This window comes from Manihot esculenta, chromosome 16 (assembly GCF_001659605.2).
Source record: "Manihot esculenta cultivar AM560-2 chromosome 16, M.esculenta_v8, whole genome shotgun sequence".
NCBI lineage: Eukaryota > Viridiplantae > Streptophyta > Magnoliopsida > Malpighiales > Euphorbiaceae > Manihot > Manihot esculenta.
Window position 1 is genome coordinate 5,989,083 of NC_035176.2, and position 11,500 is coordinate 6,000,582.

The window sequence follows — 11,500 nt, forward strand, 5'->3', positions numbered from 1 at the left end:
AAAATTAATTTAATGGTACAAACCAATAAGCCATATATTTACTATTTTTAGAAAGTTCTTATTTAGTCTATTTACTTCAATCAAATAACACTCATTTTGTAACCGTCTATTTAAAATAAAAAATTTTATAAGAATTTAATTTAATCAATTTTTTTTATAATTCTCTTTTAGAATGAAAAATTTTAATTTTTTAATTTAAAAATCTTCATTTTAAAATAATTAAAATTATATGTAATTTTATAAAAATATATTTGAATTTTTTTTTAGAAAATAAATCATACTAAATGAAACAGCAAGATTTGCATTTAGTTAATCAGATCTTTTTAATTAAATTTCATACTAATTCAATATTAATGAATCTCTTTCACCATAATTTAAGGAAATTATGTTGTTTTGGCTATAATTATGGATGAACATTTAATGTTTGATTAATCAAATTAAATTAAATTAAAAATTAAAAGTTTAAAATTTATTTATTTTTTAGGGTTATAATCGAATCGAATCGAGTTTTAATAAATTCAGACTTAATTAAAAAATAAATTTAAAAATTTAAGTTCGAACCGCTCTACTCAAGTTTTATTTATAAACTTAAACTCGATTTAAGTTCGATTCATATTAAACTTACTTATCACGTTAACGAGCCAACTAAAATTCACTAAAAAAATTTGAATTTGAACTTATTTAAACTCGAATTTAAACTCGATTATATTATAAACAAACTTAAATTCAAGTTCATTTAGACTCAAATTTGAACTTGATTATATTATAAATAAATTCAATATAATTTAAACTCATTTAAATTATAAAAAAATTTAAATTAAAAATAAAATTTAAATTATAAAGTCATTAAAAAATTTTTAAATTATTTTTTTATTTAATTAAAATCTTTTAAATTAAATTAAAAAAATATAAAATTATATTTTTATAGAAAAGTCAAAATCATCCGCATTCGTTCTAACTGTTTATATGGGATTGATATTGATAGAGCAACACTTCGCGCGCTCTATGTGCTATATAATTAAAGACGTGATGTTTTAATTATTGTTGGACAAGTGATGTAATGGTGCAACACTTAATAAGTTTCTTTTTAATCTTGGGTTTGATCTTAGCAAACTAACTTTGTTTTCGATTTTTTTTTACATTTTCTTATTAATTAACTAAAAAAATATTATATATTAAAATTTAAAATATTTTAAAATTTACTTTGTTTTCAATTTTTTTATTAATTAACTAAAAAAATATTATATATTAGAAATTTAAAATATTTTAAATTTTTTTTTATTATTTATAATTTTAAATATTAATATTTGTTAATTGAACTTCTAATAATAAAACTTTTAAGTATATAAAGTATATGTAGTATACATTTGATATTATATAATAATGATATTCAATAATCATTTAATTACCATTTTAAAAAAATCATTTAATTAATGTACAAAATTTAATTAAAATATATACATTCATATATAATTCTATATATAAATATTCTATTTAAGTGATGGAGAAAGAGTTTAATTTAATTTGATCACAAACTCTTTTGAATAATGAAAAAAGTATATAGAAATATGGTTCTTTTATTAATTTCTATAAATGACGCTAATAATATTGTTTATATTATATTTTTTAGAATATAAACCTGCGAAATAAGAGAAAATACTGGTGAATTGACTTGATAATCTCTTTTATTCTTGAATCAGTTAGTGTATTAAATAAACTATGAAATCGACTGTTTGAGAGAGTAGTGTACCTGTATACGAAAGTCACGAACTCCTTATATATTATAAAGAGTATAAGATGATAAAATTATATCTGGCATATGATATGAAACCGTATATATGAGATAAAATAAAAAATCGTATGTAAATAACAACAATTTTCTAATATGAATAATATTTTATTTTAATTAGAATTTAATCTCTTTATTAAGAAAGCTATAATATATATCGATTGTTGATCCATTTCAGTAGTAATTTTCCTTTGATGAAGTCTGAAACGGGTCGGGAAGGGGGATCCCTTTGGCCCCATCCCTCCACCACTGTCCATTGGCCTTTGCAAGGGAGGGTGGAAGAACCAAGAACCAAACCATCAGGGTCTAAAAACTGAAACCAAACCATCCAAACAGTTGAACAAGCGTAAAATCTACCTGCAAAACTACAATTAGAATAAAGCAAAAGAAAAAAAGAAAAAAAAAATCTCATCATCAAACCAAACCACCACTTCCATCAATTGTTTCGTAGACAAAATCTAAATGATTAACTTTCTGCTTTTCTTTTCGTATTGAACTCTTCAAACTACTGCTCAAAATATTTCTGGAGAAACAGGTCAATTACATCCCATATCAGCCATGAATTAATCCGAAAACAAGTGAAATGAGAAAAGTGGTAGGCTTGCAGAAGAGATCAGAACTGTAAATCTTTGAATCTGAAATCTTATGTTATCTAACAGTAGATGCAACAGTATGAGCCCACGATTTAAGATTATCTTTCATGTCTATCTCATTACTCAAAGCAGGCAATCTCCAATTCATCAGCGCATCCTCTTTCTTTCTCCTCTCCAAACCATGCCATGCTTCTGAAAGATATGGCCTTGAAACTTTAGCTTCATCAACACCGCCACTCTCTTCTTCGCCATCTTTTTTTCCAAGTCGTTGCAACCCTGGAACTATCGAAACTAAACTCGAATCCTTGTCTTCCTCAGAAAACATAAAACCCAAATCCATAAACCCTTTTAGCTCTTCAAATTCCAATTCTGACAAACTCTTGCTCAACGTTCTCTTCTCTCTTCTCCTGCTTCTCGTCTTCCTCGTATGCGATTCTTGTACAAATGGTCTCTGTGTTTGTATTCCCCCTTCTTCTATCACCTTGTCTGAAAGGATTGTTTGGAGCTTTGGCGTGGGGAGGACTGAGTCCGGAGAGAGAGATAAACCAGAGCCAAACTGATCACTCATGGACCTTGAAATGATCGTTGGCACTCTGTAAAGCTCTGGTTTTGATGCTTCTTCCTGATTTTGGTGAACTGGGTTGGCATCAACATCTGATGACTTCAATAAACGTGATTGTTTCTTGAGAATTTCCATATCAAACCAGCAGAAATTAAAGAGGTCGATAAATTCTTTGGCTTCCATTAATGGGGCGAGTCTTCTTTAGAGCAATCGAGCAACTTTGAGTGTGAGAGTTTATGTTGAATTTTATCACCGGAAGACCATATAAATACTCGATATGCTTCCAAAATTGCCCTTCAGATTACTTGTTTATTACGCAAAAGATTCAAATATTCCATTGGCATTTGCACGTTTTGATTTAATTTTAATATTATATTTTGAGCGTGTTGCATTTGGTCTCAGTTTTTTACTTTTATTTTCCGTGTTTCTTATCCGCTCCCTGATAGTTAAAAAAATCATATGAAAAAAAAAACTTAATTCTCATAAAATTACAATTTTTTAAACAAAATAATTAGATTAAAATTTTAAAAATAAATTCTTTTACTTATTATATCTTAAATATAAAATGTTAAAAAATAACTGAATAAAATTTTTATAAGTTTTTAGCGTTATTAGTAGGAAAGCTTATATACGATTGATTAGACTCCGTTAGAAATTTTAATTAATAAAATTTAGTTAAAATAAAATAATAAAAATGAGAGATTCAAAACTAAAAATTTTTATGAAAATTTTTAAATGATTAAAAAATATTTTAAAAAAATAATAAAAAATTTTAATATGAAAAATTATAAAATAATCATCGTCACACGTTAAAAAATTGCACATCTTGAAATTTTTTATTTAAAAAGTTATCATAAATTTTTATTAAATATTAGTATAAAAAATTAGGTTTGATATAAATCTACCGTAAAATCTAAGATTAATTGCTCGGCATACTGAAAAGGCAAAATTTTAAACTTAAATGTACTAAATAAGTAATGCATTTATATAATCAAAATTAATATATATATATATATATATATATATATATATATATATATATATATATATATAATTATCTTTTAAAATTCAATAATTTAGTCCTTATTTTTCAACTCCATTAAATTAGATATTTTTTCATCTAATTTTCTATTAATTATCTTTAAAATTATCAAAATATTTTTAATATATAATTTTTTAAAATTATATCAAAATTAACACTTATATTTTAAAATTTTTATAAATAAATAATTTAATTCTCTATATTTTAATTTTATCAAACTAAAAAAATATATTATTTTCATGGAGCCACTTGAATGTAATGAAATAAAAAACATATTGAATTAAAATATTAAATTTTAAAAACAAAGGATATATGTGTTAATTTAAATTATCTACAAAAATAAAAGCAATTTTTTAAAAAATTATTTTACTGATTTAAATTCTTCATAATTAATTTTAAATTAAAGTTAATATTTAATAATTTGTAGTAAATTTTAGATGCGTAAAAAACTATTTAATATTTTAAACGTATTTAAAAGTTTTAGAATTGTAGTAAAATATTTAAATTAACACATTCAAGAGATAATTATTGACGTGACTATATAATTTATCTTAATTAATAATTTTAAAATTGTAGTAAAATATTTTCATATTTTTATTTTAATAATTAAAAAATATTTATTAATTTATATTTATTTTTATCGTTAATTTATAGTTTTAAGAATACGACTAAATATTTTTATATTTACTATATCTTCAACAATATAATTATCGAAAAATTTTATTTCATATCATGAATTTAAAAATATTTTTTTATTCTAATAAGAAAATTTATAATTAAATTTTAAATATCATATCAGCATTTATTAACTGTTTAAGAGCGAGAAGTTTTATTTTGCTAATCGCATATATAGCTGATGGATCTTTTTGTATTTCAAATTAAATTATATGCCTCTATTTATAAAAGAACTAAATTATAAGCTAATTTTTTTTTAATTTGTCAATTTAAAAATAGAGAAACTAAGGGTGTATCGGTAATATTGTAGGATTTTTATTTTTATTTTTTTAAAATTAAAAATAATTTTTTTAATTTTTATTATTTATTTCTTAAAAATTATTTTTTAAAACTATTTATATAAAAATAAATTTATAAATTTTTATATAAAAATAAGTAGTAAAATATATTTTTGAAACATGATATTTAATAATAAAATAAGAATATAAATATTTTTATAAATAGTTACACGTAAAAATAAATAATATATTACTTTTACAAAGTATATAATATTATAATAAGAAAAATTATTATTTAGTTCTTATGATATAGAAAAACTCATTAGTTAATTTCTCGATTTTAAAAAATATATTAATATATTTTTAAATTTTTAAAAAATTTATTAATTAGCCCCTCCATTGGTGTAAATAAAAAATTATTATTTAGTACTTATAATATAGAAAACTCATTAATCTTTTAAAAAATATATTAAAACATCTTGAAATTTTTTTAAAAAAACATTAATCTCTCCATCAATTTTAACTATTAAATATTACAAAATTATTTAAAATATTTTTAATATGAAGAGAATAATTAGTAGATATTTATGAACCAATTAATAATTTTTCATACTTAGTGGCTAAACATTTTTCCTGCAAAAATGTTTAAAATTCACTGAGAATAATCCGTTGATGATGCATATATTCAACACATATTTTAATTAAATATTTGATCAAATGAGATAGGAATACTATTTATTTTGATAATTTTATGAATTTTATACAAAAATGAAAAAAATAGTAAAGATGAGCCAAAATCAAAGAGAAAAAAAAGTTATGTGATGAAAGACTTGCACAAATATCTGGGTAAACCTTTTAACAGCAGCAGAAGCATATATAATGTGAAAAAATCGGAATTCTCTCATTTCAAGCATTTAAATCAGTCCATATTTCGCGAGATTTCTCTCAAAAAATCAGAAAACCTTTGCCCTTCCTAAAAAATAAATCAAAAGATTTATTTCACTAAAATTATTTAAATTAAACTATTTTAAGAAAAATTTCAAAAGAATTTCTCTAGAGTTTTTCTATTTAAACATCTTTTCGACAGCAACATCCCACATTCTCTCTTTTGCTGATTTTTTTTTTCTTTTTATACTTTTTTCGGTCATATGTGGCTAATTTCTTTAGTTCTAATCAATGATTCTTTATAAATTGTGAGATTTAAATATTATTATTTATCTTTATTTTTTTAATATTTATACAATTTCAGTTCTTATTATCAATAGGACCGTTGTTCATATTTTCAAGATAATATATTATTAGTTTGGATACTTGAAATACGTAATTATTTAAATTATTCAATAATAAGTAACAATTAGTATAATTCACTAAGAAATTGCATAATCTAGTTTAAACTCACTACAGTTTAACTTGTTAGTTAGAATCGGGTCTCTCTAACTCTTAAGGTGGTTGATAAATTAAATCCGAATATATTTTCAGGTTGATTGTTGACTAGGGTTAATTAGTGAACATTTTTCAATTAATTTACACCTCAGTAGAGATTGGTTATGAGTAGTATTTTCTATAACTACAACTAATTTATTAGAATGAATAAAAATATTTTTACTTTAATGATCAATTCTTATAACTGAAATGGATTCTATTTTTCAATTAAAATTTATTTATATTGATTTTCTCTTCAGTCTTTTATTGTATTTTTAATTGTCTTTGATTTTTATTTTAATTGAATTTTGATTAAACCTACTTTTTACTTTTTAGTTATTTATCGGAGATTTTTAGTATTAATTTTTTTATAAATTTGATCATATTTACTCTATACACAATTTATATTTATTGGATTTGAATAAATTATTTTTTATGATTTCGACATCCATAACTGATAGACATATTTATAAAATTGACAGACCAAATAATAAATTTTTTCATAATAAAAAGACTAAAAAATAAAAAATTTAATAAAAATTACTAATTAATAAATTATTTAAAATTCTAAATACATTTTAATATATTTTTTAAAATTAAAAAAATTAATTAATAAATTTCACTATGCTATACAGATTAAATAGTAAATTTTTTTATAATAATAAAGTAAAATTATATTTTATAAATGATTGAATGAATGTGTATTTTTAAAAAAATAAATTTAATTAAAAAAATGAAAATTTTAAACTATTAATAATAATATGATAAAAATTGCAAAGAAAAATAAAAGTTTGATAGAATGTAACAAGAAAATCAATAGTTATAATTTTTAATTTTTTGATTTTAAAAAATAATTTTCAAAAAATAATAAAAATAGAAACACAAAACTTTCACAGAATAAATTTTTTATTTTTTATTAAATAAAAAATAAAAAATCACATAAAAAATTAATGCACTCTAAATAATTAATTTTACTAAATTATAAAATCTAAATTTTAATTTTCTCTTAATAAAATTTTAAGACAAGTGAAAAATAAAAAATTATTTAATGTCATCATTATATCTACAATAATTAGATATTGATTATTAATCTAGTGTGACTTGTACAGACTTATCATAATCAATTATTATAAGAAAATTATTGTGTATATAGTAATATTTTTCCTATAAAATGTTATTCATGATCTCATCCCGCAACCATTGTCCACTGGCCACAGCACTAATAGAAAGAAAAAAAAAATTAGTTAATATTTTTTAATTATTTTATATTTAAGATAATTATAAATTTAGTTAATAAAAAATATTTTTTAATATAAAATATTATTTTTAAAAAATAATATATTTTTAAAAAAATAAGTTATTTTCCATGATTTGAAAACTTTATTAAAATTTATGTATAAGTTTGTTAATATATTTTATTTTTAAATTATAATTAAATAATAGAAAGTAAAATATTTTATTAAAAAATAACTTTCAAAAAATATCTTTAAAAGAATATTTTCTAAATATTTTTTTTTCAAACAGAGGCATCTATATTATCCCTACCATTTATGGGTAATCGTTGAATGAATTGAATAATAATTTTTTTTTTAATCAAAAAGTCACTGTGATGGAAGAATAAAGATAATGTATGATTCATGTGGTTCTTGAATCATTAAAACCAGCCAAAGCTGTCCAGTTCAGATAGCTAAAACTCAACCCATGCCTGGTGGTTGTAGCCTTGTAAAATTCTATAAAGCATTGTAAAAAAAAAAAAAAAAAAAAATCACTGAAACCAAACCATCCAAGACAGTTGAACAAGTGTAATATCTTCCTGCAAAAGTGCAATTAGAATAAATCAAAAAAAGAATATCTCATCATCAAACCAAACCAAACCACCACTTCCATCAATTGATTTGTTTCATACACCAAATCTAAATGAATAATCTTCTGCTTTTCTTTTCGTATTAAACTCTTCAAACTAATGCTCAAAATATTTCTGTAGAAACAGGTCAATTACATCCCATATCAGCCATGAATTAACCCGAAAACAACTGAAACGGAAATAACAAGAAGAGGAAGATCAGAATCTGAAAACTTATGTTATCTAAGAGTAGATGCAACAGTATGAGCCCACCATCTAAGATTATCTTTCATGTCCATCTCATTCCTCAAAGCAGGCAATCTCCAATTCATCAGTGCATCCTCTTTCTTTCTCCTCTCCAAACCATGCCATGCTTCTGAAAGATATGGCCTTGAAACTGCGGCTTCATCAACACCGCCACTCTCTTCTTCGCTATCTTTTTTTCCAAGTCTTTGCAACCCTGGAATTATTGAAACTAAGCTTGAATCCTTGTCTTCCTCAGAAAACACAAATCCCAAATCCATAAACCCTTTCAGCTCTTCAAATTCCAATTCTGACAGACTCTTGCTCAACGTTCTCTTCTCTGGTCTCCTGCTTCTCGTCTTCCTCGTATGCGATTCTTGTACATATGGTCTTTGTGTTTGTATTCCCTCTTCTATCTCCATGTCTGAAAGGATTGTTTGGAGCTTTGACGTGGGGAGGACTGAGTCCGGAGAGAGAGATAAACCAGAGCCGAAGCTTGCTTTGGGCCACAACTGATCACTCATGGACCTTGAAATAATCGTTGGCACTCTGTAAAGCTCTGGTTTTGATGCTTCTTCCTGATTTTGGTGAACTGGGTTGGCATCAGCATCTGATGATTTCAATAAACGTGATTGATTCTTGAGAATTTCCATCTCAAACCAGCAGGAATCAAAGAGCTCGATAAATTCTTTGGCTTCCATTAATGGCGAGTCTTCTTTAGAGCAATCAAGCGGCTTTGAGTGTGAGAGTTTATGTTGAATTTTATTACCCCAAGACCATATAAATACTCGATATGTTACCAAAATTGCTTTGAGTGTGAGAGTTTATATTGAGTTTTATTACCCCAAGACCATATAAATACTGGATATGTTACCAAAACTGCCCTTCATATTACTTGTTTATTACACAAAAGATTCAAATATTCCATCGGCATTCCCACGGTTTGATTTAATTTTAGGGAGATTTATATTTTAGTCCATGGCTATTGCCATTATTAACAAGTCAGTCCCTATATTTTCAAAAACCTATTAAAACGTCCTTAACTTTTCTCTCCGTCAATAAAATAGTTATTATGTCATCTTTTCTGTTAAAAATAGATAAAGGATGAGAGAGAAAATTTTTAAAATCTAATTTTGCTCTCAAATAAAACCTTTTATTTAGTTCTTGAATATTGCTATTATTAATAAATCAGTCCCTACATTTTCAAAAATCTATTAAAACGTTTTTATCTTTTCTTATATCTTTTAAAACTTTCTTATCGTTTCTTTCCGCCAATGAAATAGTCCCTCCTCCTCCTCCTCCTCCCCTCCTTAAAAAAGAAGAAAAAATAAGAAGAAGAAGAAGATGACGATGAAGGAAAAGAGGAGAAAAAAAGAAGAATAAGAAAAAGAAGAAGAAAGAGAAGAAGAAAGAGAAGAAGAAGATGATGATTAAGAAGAAGAAAATCTCCTCATCCTCATTAAAGAAAAGAATAAAAAGAAAAATTGAAGAAGAATCAAAGAAGAAGAAAAAGAAAAAGAAGAATCAAAGAAGAAGAATATGAGGAAGAACCAATGAGGAAGAACCAATGAGGAAGAAGGAGGAGGAGGAAAAGAAGGGGGGTAATTTAGTCTTTTATTATATTTTTAACAGCAGAAATAGACGGAATGACTATTTTATTGACGGAGAGAAAAGATAAGGACGTTTTAATAGGTTTCTGTAAATGTAGGGATTGACTTGTTAATAATGACAATACTCAGAAACTAAATTGTAAATCTTCCTTAATTTTAATATTTTCTTTTGAGCGTGTGGCATTGGATCTTAGTTTTTTACTTTTATTTTTCGTGTTTCTTATCATGGATAGTTAAAAGAGAAGGACACGATTTGAGATCGAAAAATCATATATATAAAAAAAATTTAATTCTCATAAATGGGTCTCTATCTAAGTTGTTTCTTATTTGTCTTAGTTTTTTACTTTTATTTTTCGTGTTTCTTATCCTGCATAGTTAAAAGAGGACACGATTTGAGATCGAAAAATCATATATATATATATAAATTAATTTCATAAATGGGTCTCTATCTTTGTTTCGTATTTAAATGGTAATATCTAAGTTGTTTAGTTATTGTTGTTGAAAACAACTAAGTTCATAAGCATTTTATCTTTATGGTATGAGGGAACTCATTAATAGGTCTCATGTATTTTAAAAAATACATAAAAATATCACCAAAATTTTTAAAAAATCTACTAAATAGTTATTTTGTTAGTTTAAACTCTTGAATGTTTTATATTTAATGGATATTTATTGATTTTGAAAAATATATTAAAATTGATGTCGGTGAAATTAGATTGATGACGTGGCCGAAATGGGACTGGGCTGTGATTGGCTAGAACCTGTAAAGAAGAAAACGTGAGCTGGTGATGGATACTCATAGCAGTCACTCCAACACTCAAGTCAGTATTGACGAGTATAGAGAATGTAAGGAATTGTTTATAGCTTTAGTGATAAAGGACTGATTAGACTTCGTTAAGAATTTTAACAAATAACGTTTGGCTAAGACGATATAACAGAAAAGAGAGGCTTATTAGAATTCTTGAATGATTGAAAAGCGAGTTTCAAATAGCCAAGGAAAGAATATCAATAATAGAAAAAACCCTAATATGCAAAATTATAAAAATATCTAAAAAAATAATTAAAATACAAAATTGACCCCCTAATCGGTGGAATTTCCATATCAAACTTTATGATAGGCTTGTAGCTTTTTGAAATTTCCTTTCTGAAAAGCTATCGTGGGTCTCCATCAGACGTCGACAGCAAAAGTAAGGCTCGGTCCAAGTCTGCCGTCAAGTCCAAGACTAGTTGCTCCATGTCATTCCCTTCCACTTATAAAGAACTCGACCTCGAGTTATCATCAGCAGGGTAGTACTGAAATAGATCTGCTACGTTAAACGTCTTGAAAATTTTATCTCATTTGAGAGGTTAAGAACATAGGCATTGTTATTAATCATCTGAATGATCTGAAATGAACTAATCTTCTTGGAGTCAAACTTTTTCTATTCTCCATCACGTTTCTTG

The 11,500-nt window shown here is 24.4% G+C and overlaps 1 protein-coding gene across 1 annotated transcript; it reads right to left on the reverse strand.

Moving 5' to 3' along the window:
* Nucleotides 1–1,917: 1,917 nt before the first annotated feature.
* LOC110607653 lies at nucleotides 1,918–9,260 on the reverse strand. The gene is made up of 2 exons (XM_043951765.1): nucleotides 8,932–9,260; nucleotides 1,918–2,928 (listed from the first exon to the last, which is right to left on the reverse strand). The coding sequence occupies exons 1-2, from the start codon at nucleotides 9,146–9,148 to the stop codon at nucleotides 2,438–2,440; spliced, it is 708 nt and encodes a 235-aa protein (XP_043807700.1). The 5' UTR covers nucleotides 9,149–9,260; the 3' UTR covers nucleotides 1,918–2,437.
* Between the last annotated feature and the right edge of the window lie 2,240 nt (nucleotides 9,261–11,500).

Excerpts from the sequence above, each read along its gene's own strand:
- LOC110607653 (XM_043951765.1), bottom strand. The coding sequence starts at position 9,148 with ATGGAAGCCAAAGAATTTATCGAGCTCTTTGATTCCTGCTGGTTTGAG. Across the intron at positions 2,929-8,931 it reads CAAAGCAAGCTTCGGCTCTG|GTTTATCTCTCTCTCCGGAC; the intron begins GTTTATCTCTCT and ends AGTTTGGCTCTG.